This window comes from Leucopleurus acutus, assembly GCF_964270905.1.
Source record: "Leucopleurus acutus genome assembly, chromosome: 9".
Taxonomy (NCBI): Eukaryota; Metazoa; Chordata; class Mammalia; order Artiodactyla; family Delphinidae; genus Leucopleurus; species Leucopleurus acutus.
Genome location: NC_139144.1, coordinates 27,654,882 through 27,674,908, shown reverse-complemented (window position 1 = coordinate 27,674,908; position 20,027 = coordinate 27,654,882). Strand labels below are relative to the sequence as shown.

General features: G+C 32.6%; 1 protein-coding gene across 3 annotated transcripts in view; it reads left to right on the top strand.

The window, feature by feature from the left end:
• Positions 1-20,027, top strand: part of HGF (hepatocyte growth factor) — an 82,902-nt gene that overhangs the window by 42,596 nt on the left and 20,279 nt on the right. For all 3 annotated transcript variants that reach the window (XM_082846529.1, XM_082846528.1, XM_082846530.1), the window contains 3 exons: positions 6,505-6,679; positions 10,164-10,291; positions 18,852-18,954. In XM_082846529.1, the coding sequence (XP_082702655.1) occupies positions 6,505-6,679; positions 10,164-10,291; positions 18,852-18,954 (406 nt within the window). The remainder of the gene's footprint in view (positions 1-6,504; positions 6,680-10,163; positions 10,292-18,851; positions 18,955-20,027) is intronic.

The window sequence follows — 20,027 nt, the reverse complement described above, 5'->3', positions numbered from 1 at the left end:
CCCATGAATCCATCTTCACAAAGATTATAACCATATCCATCACCTGCAAACATTTCCTCCTGCCCCCTCTTGCCTTTGTGTGTGTGTGTGGTAAGAATACAACTCTCTTAACAACTGTTTAGTATACAACACAGTATTGCTAACTATAGGTACTATGTACAACATAGTATAGTAGATCTACTATACATAGCAGATCTCTAAAACTTATTCATCTTGCATAACTGAAACTTTATTACCTGTTGAACAACTCTCCACTGCAGAAGTGTGGCCGAGGCGGATCTTTGATAGTTAAGATTTCTATCAAAATTATCATTGTGGACTGAATTGTGCTCCCCAGCACCCACAATTCATATATTGAATTCTAAGCCCTGAATGCATTTGGAGCTAGGGCTTTTAGTAGATAATAAAGGATAATGAAGTATAATGGCGGGATCCTAATCCAATGGGATTTGTGGTCTTATAAGTAGAGCATGAGAGTGATCTCTCTCTCCATACCATATGAGGACATAGCAAAAAGGTATGTCTATACCTACATCTACAAGCCAGGAAGAGAACTCTCACCAGGAACCATTGGCTGCCACCTTAATCTTGAACTTTACAGCTCCCAGAATTATGAGAAAATATATTACTGTTGTTTAAGTCACCCAGTCTTATTTTGTTACAGTAGCTTAAGAAGATATGTTGCCATTGGTACTACATAAAAAGAATCCTTCCTCCTAGTAACTAGTGTACGCTGGCATCATTTTAAAGGAATATGTAACATTTTAAACTTCAGTGTCTTTGTGTGTTGGGAAAATAATTTTAGCAAATTATTTTCTTTCTTAAAGAAAGCTGATTATTTCTCTAAATTTTATTAATTCATCCAAGGCCAGAACAGAGATTCATAGAAATATAATCCTCTTATTGTATTCTGTGTCAGGAAAAAACAATGCTATCAATATCCTTTCTCAAGGGAAAGATCTTGTATTGGAGGTCTTTTCCAAGTCATCTTCTAAGGAGTAAGAGTATAGGATTGAAGACCTTTCATGAAAGTCTTGTCTTTTGAGTATTTTATACCAGAAACGTCTTGGATAAAGTCCAGAGAAAAGTTTCAGACAGGAATCCCAGGTCCACATGGATAGAAAACGTGCAAGCAATTTGAGGTTTGTGCTTTGGAGGTCTTTATACTATTTTCCCACGTCAATTTTAAAACAAGAAGCTCTTTAAATTTACATTGAGCCTGATCCTGCCCTCTGTGGCCCAAAGAGCACAAGTCTGTTGATGGGAGAGTAGCTTTACACACTGTTCTAAATATCCAGGGACCATCATAAAGTAAATCCTATATTTCAGTTGCTCTTCAGTAGCTGGGAATAGGAAGTGGGTTGGGTTGAATTATTCCAAGAATAATCAGGTATTTGTCCAATGGCCTAAGAAGCAACTTGTTCTTAACCAAAGGCAAAAGAATAGCAATAGCTTGTCACCACTAAGAAATCCAGGTTTTTTGGAGGGTTAAGGGGACAGTAAACATAAGGATTTACTTATTGTCCATGTAAAGCTTATGGATCCCTAGGTGTGGTTTTCTGTAATATACATTTGCACTCACATTCTCCAGTTGCCATTCACGGACCTCTGTCAGGGCCTTGTGGCCTCTCCGCAAGGATTTGGCTAGTCTTTCACAGAGAAAAAGTTTCGATTTATTCTATGTTGTCTTGTTGTGTTGATCTCTTTCTGTTGGGGGGCAAGAGGGTCTTCCCAACAATTACATAACAGTTAATGTTCATTCTCTCAACAAATGTATTCAAACCTTAAAGTTCTCTACCAAATAGTAGAGCAATCAGATCATAGCAGGTCCACACCAGCAAAGTGAAATTAGTGTTCCAAGAGGCAACCATTATATTTGATCATGTTCTAACAGGACAGTGAAAAATTTCAAGAGCAAATGTTGTTTTCTTTAAAGCATTTCCAAATAGAAAACTTCATGTCAGTCATGAAAGAAAAACATTCCTTCACTCACAGGCCACTGAGGATCATATAAATATCTTTGCATCTGCTTCCAAAGGGTGACCACCACTGACACCCCTGGCAAAATGTTTTGTGAGGAACTCTCAGAAGAGTTCCTGGTATTTTCAGTGTGAGCTTGGTAGACATACTTGCAAAAACATTTGTGGAAGCGGGGATGCAGTATTTTAAAAACACGTTGCTTTGGCTAAACTTGATAATCTTCAGCTGATATTGGGGATGTTTCTGTGTTTCTTTAACTCTTCACTAGGCCACTGGAGACTCTTCAGAGCCTTCCCTTTTTCAGGTCTCATGTTTAAGTATTAAGTCCAAAGGAATAGCTTTCCCAACATTTAATAGCCCTTTCCCAATCAATTGGCATGAAACATTTGTTTTGTTTTGGCACCAAATTTTGATGTTTATATAGTGGGACAGCTGAAGGAGTCTGTTTTATTGCGGTTCAGGAATAATTCCTTTTGTTCGAATCATAAGTATTCAAGCAGGCAACAAAGATCAGACATTTATATCACAGTTAAATGGTCTATGGACAAATCATTCATCATGGTCCCCATCAGATAATATTTATTAAACAGCTGCATGAAGTCGCAAAATAACTCTTACTAATTGATGAAAACTGTAGTTACCTTGTTGTACTAATATATCTTTTTTTGCCTATATTATTTATTCTATACATTACCACCAGAATCATGTAGCTTTTGTTTATGGGGTTACTTTTAGCAGCTGAATGTGAAATGGGATAAATACAGATGCACTAACTTCAGAGGGTACTTTTTAAATAAAGAAAAATACTATGTGAATACTGCTAGTTTGTAGTTAAAATCAAAATAAATATTTCCACTGAATTAAAACACAACAATAAGTAACATTGTCAAGTTGTTTTAGTTATATATTTCAAAGTTACAGATGCTTATTAAAATGAGACAAAAATAATAATATTATTTAGATTCTTTACATCTTGATAGGGCCTGACTTAGTCAGCTCAGGCTACTATAACAGGATACCAAAGACAGGGTGGATTCTAAACAACAGAAATGTATTTCACATAGATCTGGAGGCTGAGAAGTCCAAGATCAAGGTGACAGTAGGTTTGGTGTCTGGAGAGAGCCTGATTCCTGGTTCACAGATGGTTCACACTTTGCCCTGTGTCCTCATATGGTAGAAGGAGCAAGGAAGCTCTGCAGGGTCTCTTTTATAAGGGTACTAATCCCATTTATGAAGGCTTTGCCCTTACAACCTAAACATTTACCAAAGGGTCCAACTCCTAATACCATAACATGGGGATTAGGATTTCAACATATGAATTTGAGGAAGACACAAACATTCAGTTTATAGCAAGGCCTAATGAAAATTTGTATTTATTCTGTACAATATTGTATTTTATTAATGTGCAGTAATTCTTTGTATTCTGTAATTTTTGTAATTTCAAAAGGTTCTAGTTTCCACCTCCAAATTAGAATCTGTTAAATAATCCAAATTATTTAATCCAAATCCAAAATTTTGGTTTTCAATCTAACCATTTTAACTTACATTGTCTTTTAGTGAATATTTAGTGACCCCCTTAAAATAAGTTTATATCATAAGTTTTAAAATATAATAATGAAGGTTTAGAAAAAAATCTTTGACATAATTGTTCAAATGAGGGTTTCACTTTTAAAGTGAAAGATTCTTTAATTAAATCTTGCTGGGAACCTCTGCAGTTGAAGTGCAAAGTTAGTACAACAATTCAGATCTCTGAACTTGACACTGAAATTTTAGTGTATCAATCAGCAGTGAAATATTTTCCTCAGTATTCTTATATAGGTACTCTTTTCTCTGACCTAAGGTTTTTGTAATATAGATATTTCTTTTCACAGGGACTCCTAAAATTTGAAAACTTTACCCTTAAATTAGAAAAATTTTAATCTTCTACTAGCTTTTAAATTGTATCATTCCTCTTTTTTCATTGTTTAGGTTGATGTCTGGAAAATCATACTAGAGTCCAAGGAGCTCAGTGTGTTAATCTCTGATGGGCTTAGCCTTGAACTAGATACTTAGTGAAATGTGATAGGCCCATATCTAGCCAAAGGTGGCCCTGGTTGACTCATCAAGACTGGATCCTTTGGTTACAAGTTCACAGTGCTAAAACAGTACTGAGAAGAATGGATCAGTAATACACGAATAAAACAAAACACACACAAATAACTAAGAAAGTAAGAGAGCTGTAGTACCCAAGTCAGGCAATGAAATCTGTGATTAGTGGAAGTGCTTTTGCTCTGGCTGCCCTAACTCTGACCTTCCTCCCATTGTCAGTATTCTGAGTCCTAACTGAGGTCACAAATTTGCTGCCCAGGAGCTTGTACCCAAGAAGTGGGGGAATCAAAACTTTTCTTCTTAAAATGTTAAGCTAATGAATTGATAGATTCCTGGGGACATTCGTTTTGTCTTCTTTCACATCATAGTTTTACAATTAGAATGATATATGTCAGTACAAGCTTGAACTTTTTCCTGTTTTACAGTTGTCACCCTTTAAAGACTTCCCACACATACTCATTTTCCTCAAATCATGTAACAATCAACTCAAATCATCAGAAAAATAGCTTAGTAGCATTTGTTTTAATGAAATATAGTTCTAACCCTCAGAACCTATGAAATCCATCTTATTTTCTATTTCATCAAAGAACTTCAGGTAATATTAAAATCGTAATGAACTTGGTTAAACAGCACCAACTTCTTCTATAGAAGTCATTTCTCTCAGTCCAAAATTTTTGTTCTTCCTAAATCAATATATATTACAAATATCAATACATATAAATTCTCTAAGCCATCAACTCTCAATAACCATTCTATAGGTCAATCTCTCGACATTTTCTCATGTCCATTTGAATTTCCTTTTAATTTAGGATATTTCTGAGCTGCATTTCTATTCCCTAAAGTAGATACATAAGAAATAAAAACACATTTTAAGATGAGCTGAAGAAGAGATTTGTTTTTAAAAAGGAGAGTTATTAAAAGGGCAATTTTTGGAAATCTGTACATAAAACATTCTAGTGATTGGGATGGTCATTAATTAATCCTCCTTTTTTTCCCACAAAACTTCACAGAATAACTCCAAACTTAGGCTCTACTTAGTTTGCATGGGACTCAATGAAATAAAGCATTCAGCCACATAAGGTAGTAATTATTTGTAAGAAAGAAAGAAATTTAAAATAAAGTTAAAGAGCCACTTTAAAAGAATTTACACCATTAAATATGGAACACTATTATAGACATCCCTAGCCTCTGAAGGCATGTCTAATTCTAACCTCTCCTTTGGAGAAATGATGCACCGAATTCCAGAATGGGTGAATCAAAGACATTTATTTATTCACTTCTTAAACTATCCTAGAGGCTGTCAACTTGAGTTTTATGCAGAGGCACCTTGAATAACCATTTAGGTTATAAAGGTAATTGGGGAGTTTACATGGAAACAAACATTTTCATGAATGTTTTGAGAAGGTATATGAATTTTAGTTGCTCCAGAATGTTTTGAGTTATATTTTATGCAAGTGAGTAAACCTTAAGACAAAAGACAAAAGTTCAAGTTGTGGTAAATTTAATTTTGTACTTTAAAAATTTTCTTACTGAGATTTTCAGGATCTTCATGAAGTATGGTAAAGCACTGCAGTTGGACTAGGAAAAAGGCATCAAATAAATCTGCCTAGAAGCAAGTAATATTTCTTAAATGCCAACAAGTTGATTAAGAAGAAAAATGTAACATATCAGCTTAGAATATATTTATTATTTTAGAGGAAAACCACGGTTAATACCATTACCAACTTTTTAACTATTTAAATAAACTAATTTTAGGAGTAATTGTATAGTAATTTCAGAAATACTGTATATTTGGCATGTATAAATTATAGTGACATATGGAAGTAAAATGCCTTTAAAGAATTTTTCAAGAATAAACTAATTTAGTGTTTGAATGAAAAGAACTGGAATGGAGATAGTAATAGTGACAAACTGATTTTTAAAAAATAACTCTGTTCTCTAGACTAGCATTAATTTTCTTTTTTGTACTTTTTTTAATGGCCAAACTTACGGCACAGTGCTAAAATTTCCCCACTTGGTCACTATATTATTTGTAGATGTTTTCCAATTTCAAAAGTAAGAAAAGTGATTTTTAAAAAACATATACACAATACTTAAGCATTAATAAATAGAGAGATTTTACACCTATTGTTAATAATGAGTAGATAGATCCAGGAAATTTAAATATTATTAAATGATGCTTTTTAAAACAGGTCTAGATAAAGTCAAGCCAGAATGTTCTTTTTATAAGTAGAGAAATTCTATGGTTGAGTCCACCATGTTAATTCCTCCTTTCGTTTGAGTGAGACAGTAGTGATAAATTGAATTTTTTATTCCATTCAATTATTATAAAAATTATGTGACAGAAAACCCTGCTAATAAAATGCAAGTGAACACTAAGAGGTAGATGACAGATTGAAATATTTTATTTAAATTTATATTTCTTTTTACCAATAGCTCACAGTACTATGAATGACACGGATGTCCCTATGGAAACAACTGAATGCATTCAAGGTCAAGGAGAAGGTTACCGGGGCATCATCAATACCATTTGGAATGGAATTCCCTGTCAGCGTTGGGATTCCCAGTATCCTCACCAGCATGACATAACTCCTGAAAATTTCAAGTGCAAGTGAGTAAATTAGAGAAATATAAATTTCAGTAGGCCCTGGGGGAAATGAGGCAGAGTGGTTGCTTTTTACTAATTTCTGTGTGAGTGATCCTTAAACTTTAGTGTGCCTAGAGAAAATTCAGCAATGAAAAGGCAGATACATCCCCCCAGAGACTTTGATTGCTCAGGTCTGAAATTTGGACTTGAAATAATACATTTTAACAAGCACTCTTGGTGATTCTGAATCAGATGGTTGATGTACCATCCATGCTTTGGGAAACACATCCCTAGGTTTCTGATCACAGCTTTGCTCTTGCAGGTCTATTTAATAAACCTATTAATGGTAATGATAACCAGGGAAGTTTCAAACTAGTGCCTTCTTAAATTTTCATATTAACTTTAGGGGAGATTACAAGGCACACCTTGATTTCAACCAACATTGTAAACTGATGAGTTTTCAGCCTTGAAAAAAATTATTTTTAAAATTTTGAATGAGTGATTTTTATTGTTTCTAAATTTTCTTTAAAAAGTGGGGAAATACAACAGCTGTTTAGATGAACCAAGCGGAAGAAACTGCCCTTGAATATCAATTACATAGCTGTTATGTTCTTCTCCATGGCTGCTTTTCTTCACCACTTGACTTTTGTTAGACAGACAGCCACAATGCCATGTGTTTTTAAATTGCCCACCTTGTTATTAGGAACATAAAATGATTGCTTTTAAAATTTATAACACACGTGTCATTCATAGTGGCTTTGCTGAAATAGCACCTATAAATAACATATATTGCCTTTATGTAACTGGCTTTTAATAAGAGAGCTTAACATTTCAAGATGGAGAACTATGAACATTAGTTGGCCCATCCACTGGAGAGGGGATATAGTCTATGCTTTTTATTTTATTTTTAGATTTTAAAAGCCAATTCAGAGTTCTTTGCTTAGACAGTAAATATTCATCTGTTATGTTTTTAAAATTATTTTATAATAACAAATTTAGAGTTGCCACTCTGGGGTTTATTTCCTTCATTTTCTTCACAGCAATTCACTCTCTATTTTTGACCCATGTGTTTCATACCTCAGAAATAAACATAAAAGTAGAGAGAGAAAAGAAAATGAGAAACGAATAGTTAAGGGAGACAAAGGAGACTGTCAGTGCCATGCACACTTTTTGTCAACTTCTAATGACTGGTAATACTCAAGTTAGAGATTGTGTATGTGTAAGTACCCAAATGAACCTCATCTGTAAGAAAAAAGATAATAATTATAGAAATTGAATCCACACATTTCACAATTAAAAATGATCAAAAGTTTAGCTTACATGTTATTGGAATTTAAGCCATTCTTTCTTAATTGGTTATTTGGTCAAGGTAACCAAACATAAATGTCAAAACAACCAAAAAGTGAGCTGTGTTATAAAACTGATAAAATCTGACTCAACATTTTACTCAGAGTATTGATGCCTTTACTGTTTGTGGGCTAGCAGAGAATGGAATACTGGTTGAGTATCTCTGGTTGTACTAAACACGATATGCCCCAAAACTGAGACTCTTTACAAATGACGATCCTTAAAACACTATTTGTAGGGCAGGAATAGAGACGTAGACGTAGACGCAGAGAACGGACATGTGGACACAGGGTGGGAAGGGGAGGGTGGGACAAATTGGGAGATTAGGTTTGACATAAATACACTATCATGTGTCAAATAGATAGTTAGTGGGAATCTGCTGTATAGCACAGGAAGCTCAGCTCGGTGCTCTGTGATGAACGAGATGTGGGGGGCAGGGAGGGAGGGAGGGAGGTCCAAGGGGGAGGGGATACAGGTATACATATAGATAATTCACTTCATTATACAGCAGAAACTAACACAACATTGTAAAGCAATTTTACTCCAATCAAAACAAAACAAAACAAAAACACTATAACTGAACAATAATGCCTGTGGTGAATGTACATGAATCATATAATCATTAATTCGCTTTAATAATTATAAACACTTCTCTCTTCAAGTGAAGGGAAAGAACTTAGAAAAAATATTTGAGCAAACCTTGACTCTCATTCTTGCTTAATCTAGATTAATGAGGTGCTTCTCGATATAGATTATAAACGCAGGCCTAAACTAAGATTTTTGATAGCCTCAGATCTCTGTTTAATTATCTTGCCTTAAATTAACAACTTGAAATAATTTAACCAATTATTCATCTAAAATTGCAAATTTGCGTACACTTTATGTAAAATTCAATGCACGTATTTTGTACTGACAGTTTTTTTAAACATGAGTATAAATTGTTCAGAAGAAAGAAAAGATTTTCTTCATCATTCCAGTTAATTTTATAAGAAGGGTAAAGGCTTGAATATAGGTTATAAACAAGAATATTTGCTATACAATGGCCTTAGCTATTGGCATTCACTGTTCTTACAACCTTAAATAACAGTTGTATCAGGACCTATTTTGGCTAGATAAACTATTACCTGTTGATTTTATAACCAAACTCAAGCTTCTTTAAAAACTTTTCAGTTTCTAATGGTCAATTTGGATAGTAATAAAAGTGTAGTATTTTTAATTGGGCCTAAATGAAATAAATAATGTACCTCCAATAGACTGAATATTAATTTTGTTAAATTATTAGCAGGGATTTACAAAAAGAAAGTACATGCTTTCTTCAAATTAGAAAGCATTATCAGGAGAGCAAATCATAAATTTCACATTTTATTTAATGTGAACCTTGCATTAAGGTAAAATCCTTTTATATACAGATAATATTAGTTTAGACTTTTTTCTTATTGTGAACTCTAAATGTCTAACTATATCATTGGTAAAATAAAGGAAGTACATGTATTACATTGACAACTTTTTCTATAGTTAGGTTATCTATATTGTAATTAGGATTTAATTTTACAGAAATATAAAATTGCATGTTGTAATCTCTAAATCAAGAAAGAACTACGTTGGAATTAAAAGAAATCTATGTAGTGAATTAAATAAATCAAAGAAATACAGAATTTAAAGAAGAAATATCTGTCATGTGTTTTGTGGCAAATGTTTGAATAGGTGGAACTTCATTTTTAAACAAGAGAAATTAAAGACTACTAATTATAATAGCCTTTCTTCTGTAAAGAGAATGTGTTTCTACGTTATATACAGTCCATGAAAAAGTAATAACAGACCAGTTTTTAAAAATTGTAACAGTTGAGAGTCCACGTCTTGAAAATGAGTGAGAAGAATGAAGTGGTACTATTTCTCTCTTTCACGAAGCAGTAGTGTTTGTGTGAAACTCCAGGTCTGTGGAAGAAAAAGAATTCTGACATCTGACAGCATTTTATTTCAGTAATGTGGGCAGTGTCAGTTGTGTATACTGAATTCTAAACTGTTATAACTATCCTAAATCTAAAACGTAGGGCTCTATTTATAGAATGCATACATTCTAGGATTCTAGAAATGTAATAACACTGACTTCACCAATGTAAGAAACCCTGGCAATTTACATTAACATGTTTTTTCTCAATAGGGACCTAAGAGAAAACTATTGCCGAAATCCGGATGGGGCTGAGTCACCGTGGTGTTTTACCACTGATCCAAACATCCGAGTTGGCTACTGCTCCCAAATTCCAAAATGTGATGTGTCAAGTGGACAAGGTAATAGCTGACATTTTGCAGTGTGGGCATGATTAAATTCAATGGAAATGCCTAAATGGAGTACACATTACAGCAGAAGACTTATTTCTTGTTGCACTGTTAGCAAACAAAGTCACCAAGCCTGAAGTTGGATTTCTTTTATATATTAATTTGTTCAATATCCCTTTACTTATTTGAATGTATACTAGTGCCAGGGACAGTTTTAGGCACTGTGGATATACCAGTAAACAAAACAAAATTCTCTGACCCCATTGAACTAATGTCCAGGAAACAAAAACAAGCAAAATTAAAATGTAGGTGGGGGGCTTCCCTGATGGCGCCGTGGTTGAGAGTCCGCTTGCCGATGCAGGGGACACAGGTTCGTGCCCCGGGCCGAGAAGATCCCACATGCCGCGGAGCAGCTAGGCCTGTGAGCCATGGCCACTGAGGCTGTGCATCCGGAGCCTGTGCTCTGCAACGGGAGAGGCCACAACAGTGAGAGGCCCGTGTAATGCAAAAAAAAAAAAAAAAAAAAAAAAAAAAGTAGGTGGGGATAGTAAGTTAGTTTGTGTAAGTGCTAGAGAGATAAATGTCCCAGAGTTAGAGGGAGGAGGATGTTGCTATTTTATCTTTTAATGGTCTGAGAAGATCTTACATATTAAGGTAACATTTAAGGAGAACCTGAAATAAGTCAGGGAGCAGCATGTGCCACGTGCACATACTTGTAAAGAGCATTCTAAGTAGAGGAAACTGCAAATGAAAATGGCATGAGATGGGAGAGTGCTTGAAAAGTTAAAAGAAAGAAACAGCGCATCATTGTGGCTGGTACAGAATGAGCAAGGTTAGAGAGCAACTGGGCTAAAATTCCATAAGCCTAGTAGAAACTGGAAGGATTTACACTTCTATTCTGAAAGGGGAGAGACTCTGTTGTAGGATTCTAAGATGGGAACTAAATGATCTGTCTGACTTAAATTTTAACTGGATGACTCTGGCCGCATTATGAAAAATAGCCAGAACTCCTGACAAAGGGCCAAAACGGGAATCAACTGAATGATTGCTTCAGTAATTTAGGCAAGAGACGAGAGTGATGTGGACTGGGGTGTTAGTAGTAGAGATGATATGTAACAGTGGGATTTGGGATAAATCACCATTGTGCTTGGAAACATAGACACCATTGAAAATAATTGTTTCATGGAGCAGTGGTTGAGAAAAGTCACATTGAAATAGGTTTAAAAAATAATTTGTCAAAAATTAATAATAATGGGCTCTGGGCATTTATTGGTATATAATGAATTAGGAGTTATGATTTTTAAATAATCACATTCTTTCACATAAATTTAATTATGATGGTCGTGGTCATGGTCAGTCCTAAATCATTCTAAAAAGTCCAAGCCAAATTTAAAACTCTATTTCATGGATTTATTGCCCTGTACATACTTCTTCCATCCCCTGACTTTCCTCAGTGCCATTTTTTGTGAACAACTCGGAAAACAGTTGTAGAGGGAAGAAGAGATGAGTCCCTTTTCAATCAATTTCACTGTTCTTGGGCAGACTTTAAAGGTCAGTTGGAAATAAAGTTGAAACCAATGATTAAGGAAGGTTTGGTACCAGCTGGATCTTCTTTGTCCCTGCCTTAGTCATTTAAACAATTACTGATAATTTCTGAGTGATAGAGGCAAGTGAGAACAATTGTTTTATAAGCTTCTGATGTGTATTAAGATGCTTTTATGTACATAAATATCACTTATCAAAGATCAGGTAATAGAATATGAGGATTTGGGGTTTTGAAAGTTAAGCTGATGTTATTGCTTATATAATAGAGCTGCACATTAATAGATGAAGAAATTAGCTTTAGGGAATTTAAATAACTTGCCTGAACTCTCAAATTAGCACAACTGTGAGTCACTCAAATTCTCCTTAAAATGACCTTTCCATTACTCCATGCTTTTTCCTTTTCATTAATACTTTAACAATATATTATATTCCTTTTCTTTAACAATATATTATACCTGATTTATGCAACAATGTGCTAGGCTCTGTGGGGCAATTTGAAAATGAATAAGTCCTACTTAAGAGACACTGTTAGCCAATTCAACATACAGCTGTGAAATTTTAACAGAGAGTTATGTCATTGTATAATACTGCCAAGCTAGTAGTATGGATTGTTACATATTTGATATGTATGCATGCATGCACACACACACACACACACACACACACACACACACAAAAGGATGTTGCTCTTATCCTTCTCTATATAGAAGGAAATATAAATTCCACATATAGGTTGATGAGTTAAAAACTTTTGCTCAAATCTTGCAACATCTGATTTAACATATATATAAAAGCTCTTCCAGTTGGATATTAAATAACTCTGTTAAAAAAAAGAAAACTGAAATTGCAGAATTTCTTTAAAAATACTGATAAAACACAGTGTATTATACTATATAAGGTACATTTAAGGCAGGAAACAAAACACAATTCACAGCTTTAAATATTTATATCAGTAATATACATAATGAAGACAGGGAAATGAAATTTCCCACTCAAAGAGGTGGAGGAAAAAGTAAAACAAAAGCAACAAACGAAAGAAAACAACTAAGATAAAAGCAGACATTAATAAGGTAAAGAAAAGAAAACAGTAGAACTAATGAATAAAGCCAAATGATGATTCTTTGAAAAAATTAACAAAATAGACAACCACCAGATAACTGACTCAAGAGAGGAAAAATATATGAAATAATAATTATGAAGGCAGAAATAACCAGTGAAACAGGAAAACATGAGATTATTTTATACAACCTCATGTAAAAACTGAAAATGAAAGTTAAATGGGTAATATACTAGGATAATTCAAGTTATTTGAATTGACCCTGATAGAGAAAGAAAACTTAGACTCATTCCTACAGAAGAGACATGGAAATTTACTAATAAAGTATTCCACCACAAACACATCATGCCTAGATGAATTCATAGACCAGGTGATCTCAATGCTACGTAAATTGCCCTGTAGCTTAACCAATGCAGTAAAATTTCCAAATTATTTTTATGATGGAATTATAATACTGAAACCTAAACATGATAAAGGTATCACAGAAGAAAACTATAGACTTATCTCATTTGTAAATATTAATAGAAAAATCTTAAATGAAATTTGAGTGAACAGTTCAATAAAGAAATTAAGTAAATAATACATAATGATTGAGTGGAGTTTAGGCTGAGAACAAAAATGGTTCAGTTTTAGAAACCCATTAATATAATTCATCTTAGATGTAAGAAAAACAACCATATAACAAATCTTAATAGATTTTGAAATTACTGTGACAAAATTCATGCATTTTTCATAAAAGTACTCAAGAATCTGTGGAATACACACATACTTACACACACACCCATATATCCACTCATGTATATATATATATATATATATATATAGTATATACATATAGATATATAGATGTAGATGTAATCTCAGTCATAAAACCACCACTTACTTGATGCGAAAACATTAGAGGTATTCTTACTAAGGTCAAAAAGAAAACAAGAATGTCTAGCATCTCCTTTATTATTTAATATTGTAAATATAATTTAACATTATATTTCTCTTTAACATTGCATTGTTGATATTATTTTTTACAATAAGATAAGAAGGCATATTTATTGATTGAGTAAAAAGGCAAAAGATTTTTGTGAAAATGATATAATAGTAATATACTTGGAAATCTGAATTCAAATAATAAAAAAATCACTAAGGTAGCAGGATACACAATTAATATACAAATATTAATAGCATTCATATATGGCTTTGAAAATCTAATTAAAGAGAAAACTACATCTATAATAGGAAACAAAACTGAGAAAAACTTAGGAATAAACTTAGGAAAGTTGTTGAAATCTATGTAATTAAATTTTAAATTACTACTGAAAGCCCCAAATTGTACTTTAACATGTAGAAAAACATCCCTTGTTCTTGATATGAGAACTCAACATCATAAATACATCAATTCCACCTAAGCTAATTTGTAAATTTAATGTGATATTTTCTGATATCAAAAACTTCATTCTAAATTTTTCCTAGGAGAATAAACCTGTAACTATACTAAGAAAAACCTTGAGAAAGAAGAGTGATGAGAGGTAAATAACCCTATCAGATGTTAAAATATTTTATAAAGAGTTTATAATTAAAAGAATGTAGTTCTAGCACATGAATAAACTGACAGAACACAGAATCCAAAAATAGACTCCTTACTGAGATTATATTTAAAATGTGGCACTATATGTCACTGGGTAAAAATAAACTTTTAAAATATAATAATGGATCAATAAAGTACCGTTTGGAAAAATAATAAAATTAAATCCATGCCTTACACCATACCCGAAAATAAACTCCAAATGGATAAGAGATGTAGTGTAAAAAGGGATACCATATATATACTAGAAGTAAACTTGGAAAAATGCCTTTATAACTTAGATGTGGCGATATGCTTTTAATTAACACTAAAAATCTAAAGGCAATAAAAGAAAAAAATAATAAGCTACATCAAAAACTTGCCATGGCAAAAAACATAAACAAACCCATCATATTTAAATTCAAAAGACAAATTTGGAAATAAGTCTTAAAATGTATATCACAGATAAAGATAAATATTTTTAATATATAAAAACTGTGAAAGTGAAAAGTATAGGACCAAAAAACTTAAATAATGGACAAAATACATGAACAGAAAGATTTCTTTAGAGAAAAATATAAAAATTCCCTTAAATACATGAAAATTATGCTTAAATTCACATGTAACAAGAAAAAACTAAAATATAAGTGTTGAGATTTTTCATAATATGAGACTTTTATTTCTCACATATAAATTCACAAAAATTCAAAAGCTTGACAACACTATCTTGGCAAAGCTGTATGGGGAAATTAACTCTCATGCTTTGCTCTTGGGAGTGCAAAATGATAAAAATCCTTATGGAACAGAATATTACAATAATTAAATTACATATACATTCACCTTTTGGACCAATAATGCACTATTTGAATATACAGTTCCAATAATATGCAAAAACACATGCACGAGTTTTTTATTGCAGCATTTTCTGTACTAGCAAAACAACCCAAATCTACTCTGGCGAAACCACACAATGGAATACTGCAAATCTGCAGAAAGAATGATAAAACTTTTCATGAACTAATATGAAGTGATTTTCAGGTATATTATTTTAAAAAAAACAAAGCACTAAAATATATATTTGGTATTCTATTAGTAATAAATAAAGGGATTTACTACTAGTAATAAAGAATGGGGTATAATAATACATATATAGAATATATATACATATAATTATATATTTATATTACATATGTATATGTGTGTGTGTGTGTATACATCTTTGCCAAAAAAGTAAAAAAAAAAAAAAAAAAGAAATACAAGAGCCATAAACAAGAAACTAATGAAATTGGTTACTTGTAACGGTGGGTAGTAGTGGGTAGAAATATGACACAGAAGCAAGAGGGAAAATGAGAACACTCTGAATACACACTTTCATATAGTTTTGACTATCAACCAATATTAATGTTTTAATAATGTTTTAAATGTTCAGAAAGTAATCTCAAGAAAGATGGAAAAAAACACAGAAATGTGCCTATCTGTATATCAAATAGATACCATTACTACAGAATTTAGAAAAAAATTCCAAATAATTTTTAAACACAATTTTCTGACTATATATAGCCTCACTGGAATACATTTAAAGTTAGATAACTTTAAATACCTTTTGAACTTTAAAGTGTAATTTTGCTGTATTAGGATGTAGCAGCTTTAACATTATTTTGTGTGCATTGGAGAATTCAGAAAATGAGGAAAAATACTGATGTTACCTAGAATCATGGTTCTCACTATGGGAGAAGAAATACACAAATGAAGAGGAGACAAGGAAGAACTCTGGTGCTAGACTGGAGTCAGAGGGATCAGTTACTCATGAAGACACACACACACACACACACACACACACACGCACACACTTCCCAGCTCTATCAAATGAAAGGGACTAGAAACAATGGTACCAAATAGCAATGAGCACACATAGCACCCACGTCTTCTCCTTACCTTTCATCACTAACATAAACAATGGCTCCTTGGTGAAATTGAAGATTCCAGGCCTGGGGCAAGAAAAACATAAAGTGAAGCTGGAATATCTTATGCCAGCAAGTTAATAAGTGCTCAAAATTTATGTCTTCCTCTCAAAAACCCATAACCCAGATCTAATCATGAGGAAAACATCAGACAAACGCAACTGATGGACATTTTACAAAATACTAGTTCTCCTTAAAACTGTCAGGATCATCAAAAAACAAAGTCTGAGAAAACTGTTACATCTAGAAGAGCCTTAAAAATCATGACAGTTAAATGTAAGGTGGTATCATGTGGGATCCTAGGACACAAAAAAGTACACTAGGAAAAAACTAACAATTTAAACAAAATATAGGTTTCTGTTAGTAATAATGCATCAGTATGGTAAATAGTTGTGAGAAATCTATCATACTAATATAAGATAGTAAAAGTAGGGGAAACTATGTGGTATATTAGAATTTTCTGTACCAACTTACAACTTTTCTGTAAATTAAAAACTATTCTAAAAAAAAGTTTGCTAAGAAAAAAAACACCTAGCTCATATTCAAATAAAACGGTGGTAGTGGTAAGGAGGATCTCTTTCTCTAATACAGAAAACACAGGTGTAAAATCAAAAATGTATCAAAGAGCAGTACCAATATATCACATTGCACAACTGCTTTCTTCAGTAAGAAATTATCTGAAGAATTTACTACCTAACAGCCAAAAGTTTAACCTTTCCTAATGTAGAAAAAAATAGCACTGTCAGAGGAAAATATTTTAACTGATATATTCTGCATATGTACAAGAATTGGATTTTACAAATTTATGCTTTCTGAAAACAATTTTATTGTATATGGTAATGACTGATATATTATCTGTATCAAATCCTATCCTATTTGAGTTTTTCTATCTAAGTTCAAATTTATGGATATCAAAACATGACTATTGAATATATTATTATATTTCCTTTTTACTAAATTAACTAAATCCTGGACAAATTATTATTCATTTAAAAATTTTATTAGAATTTGTACCTATTATTTATTCTAATCACATAGCATATTTAAAACCAATGATAATATACTATGGCTTACCAACTTTAAACCAGAGAATAATCTTAATGTTAACGTATGTTTGTAGATAATATTTTATAGTTAAAACTACAGTTTTTATTCATATAAAAATCAGAATTCTTAAATAGTTACTATTAAAATATGCAGGATTATTTCAAAATATGGAATAGTGTTTCTTTTCAAATGTAGAACTGCAACTTACATATTTGAAAGAACTTAACTTCTTTTTATTATTTTTTAAAATTCCAAATACGGACACTTCTATAAATGTTTAATAGAACGCAAACTGCTCAGTTGAGAAAAAGTGAAAAATAAAACCACATGGGAAATGATAAAAGACACAGGAGCCATTTTAACATGGCTGCCATTGGCTAAAGATGGAACAATTTGAGCATCAAAATGAACAACGGGAATAGATAATATATCATGCTGAATAAAAAGAGAATCCACGAGTCCACATTTACATTACTACTTCTACTAGAAGACTACTACTACCACTGCTACTACTACTAGTAGTAGTAGTACTACTTAAATGGAAGGAGTAGAGGAGAAGGAAAACTTTCATTTACAGAAGAATAACAAGAAAGAAAGAAAAGTAGGAAATAAAAAAATCATTTTAAAACCAGCAGAGTAATAACTGATTCATGCAAAATTAATCAAAGTATGCCTAAGCCATTTTGTGAAAATTTGTTTGGGAATAGGATGTAGTCAGCCTCAAAGGCCTCAAAATTTTTTTGTTTGTTTATCTTATATATGAAGAGAAGTTTTTCCTTTATACCACTTAACCAAGTTATCAAACTCATCAACAATAATTGAACAAACTGACATCGTGTGTCACATGAAATAATCCTGAAAAAAGGACAAAATATCACCTAGGCAATATTTCTGTATTTAACTTGATTTCATTCATGAGAAACTAATCAGGCAAAATGAAATTAAAGAGCATTTGTGAAACAGCTGGCTTGGATGACTCAGAATGTCAATCTCACGAAAGACAAAAATCAAAACACAACAAATGTGACTGGTATACGAGTGCTCATTATATCATTCTTGTGACTTTCCTGTGGAGTAAAATTTTTCAGAAACTATTGGAAAATATATGTCACTCACAAAATTCTCATTTCTTTGGTGTCCCTAAGAGCCACTCACTTAATTTTTTCTTTGATTTTTTTTGAATTTGTAATTTGATACATAAACTTTCATTTTAATGAAGAAGAAATTTGACTAAAAATAAAGATATTTTATGAGAGATAGTTAAGTGTCTTTGCTTTGTACAGATTTCAGTGCTTTGTTTTAATTTTTATGTTGATTTTCATGAATTCATATGCTTGTAAAAGAAGTCTTTGTCCTATACTCCCTAGTATTCATTAGTCTTCTTTCCATATATTTTATGTTTAGATTGTTATCGTGGGAATGGCAAAAACTATATGGGCAATTTATCCAAAACACGATCTGGACTAACATGTTCGATGTGGGACAAGAACATGGAAGATTTACATCGGTATGTAAATTTCTTTCTTTCAATATATAGTATGTAGTGATAACAGCAAATAGGTATATTGAGGTACATTGGTATTTCTTTCTATTCATTTATATATTATAGTAAGCTAATAAAAACATTAGATTGATCGTTCTGTGCAACTCAATTTAACATTTTCTCTCTACGTGGCAAACTTAAATAAACAATTCAAAGCAGTACATATTTATTGAGGATTTACTATGTGTTCTGCTGTGTAACAGGTGCCTCGGGAACATTAACAAAAAGAACATTAACCTACATTTGGGCTCCACCTTTAAGCATGATATAGTCATACGGAGAAAACAATTACACAACTGGATAAGACATTGTATAATGAAATGCCAAATCTAGTGTTTCAAATAGTATATTATAGGATTATATTCTCATAATTATTTATTAATATTAGTTTATAAAATTGATAAGTGACCATCTTCATGTATATACACACCTTAAAATTCCACTTAACTACTAAAAACTTATTGAGACATGTTTCCTTGTATAGCTTTATTCTGATACACATGATTTTTCTATAATTAAAGAAATGGATATGTAATTGAAAAAAATCTATATATTTCAGAGAATTAGAGATTTTGACATTGGACATATTCTCAACAAAAGCAGTTATCTTCCACTTGACCCCAGCAGTAGTGCTAGTGTGTTTGAAATTACAAAAGACGTATGAGACATAGTTGCAACATAGAACAGAGTTTTATTAAATATCCTGGAATATATACAGCAGGATTAAAAGAAAAATGGTAGTGTCTTTTTTTTTTTTTTTTTTTGCGGTACGCGGGCCTCTCACTGTTGTGGCCTCTCCCGTTGCGGAGCACAGGCTCCAGACGCGCAGGCTCAGCGGCCATGGCTCACGGGCCCAGCCGCTCCGCAGCATGTGGGATCTTGCCGGACCGGGGCACGAACCCGTGTCCTCTGCATCAGCAGGCGGACTCTCAACCACTGCGCCACCAGGGAAGCCCGGTAGTGTTATTTAATAAAGTATCTACAACATGGTTGCTTTCTGTGAGTTGTTATCTCATTTGACCATCATAATCCTATAT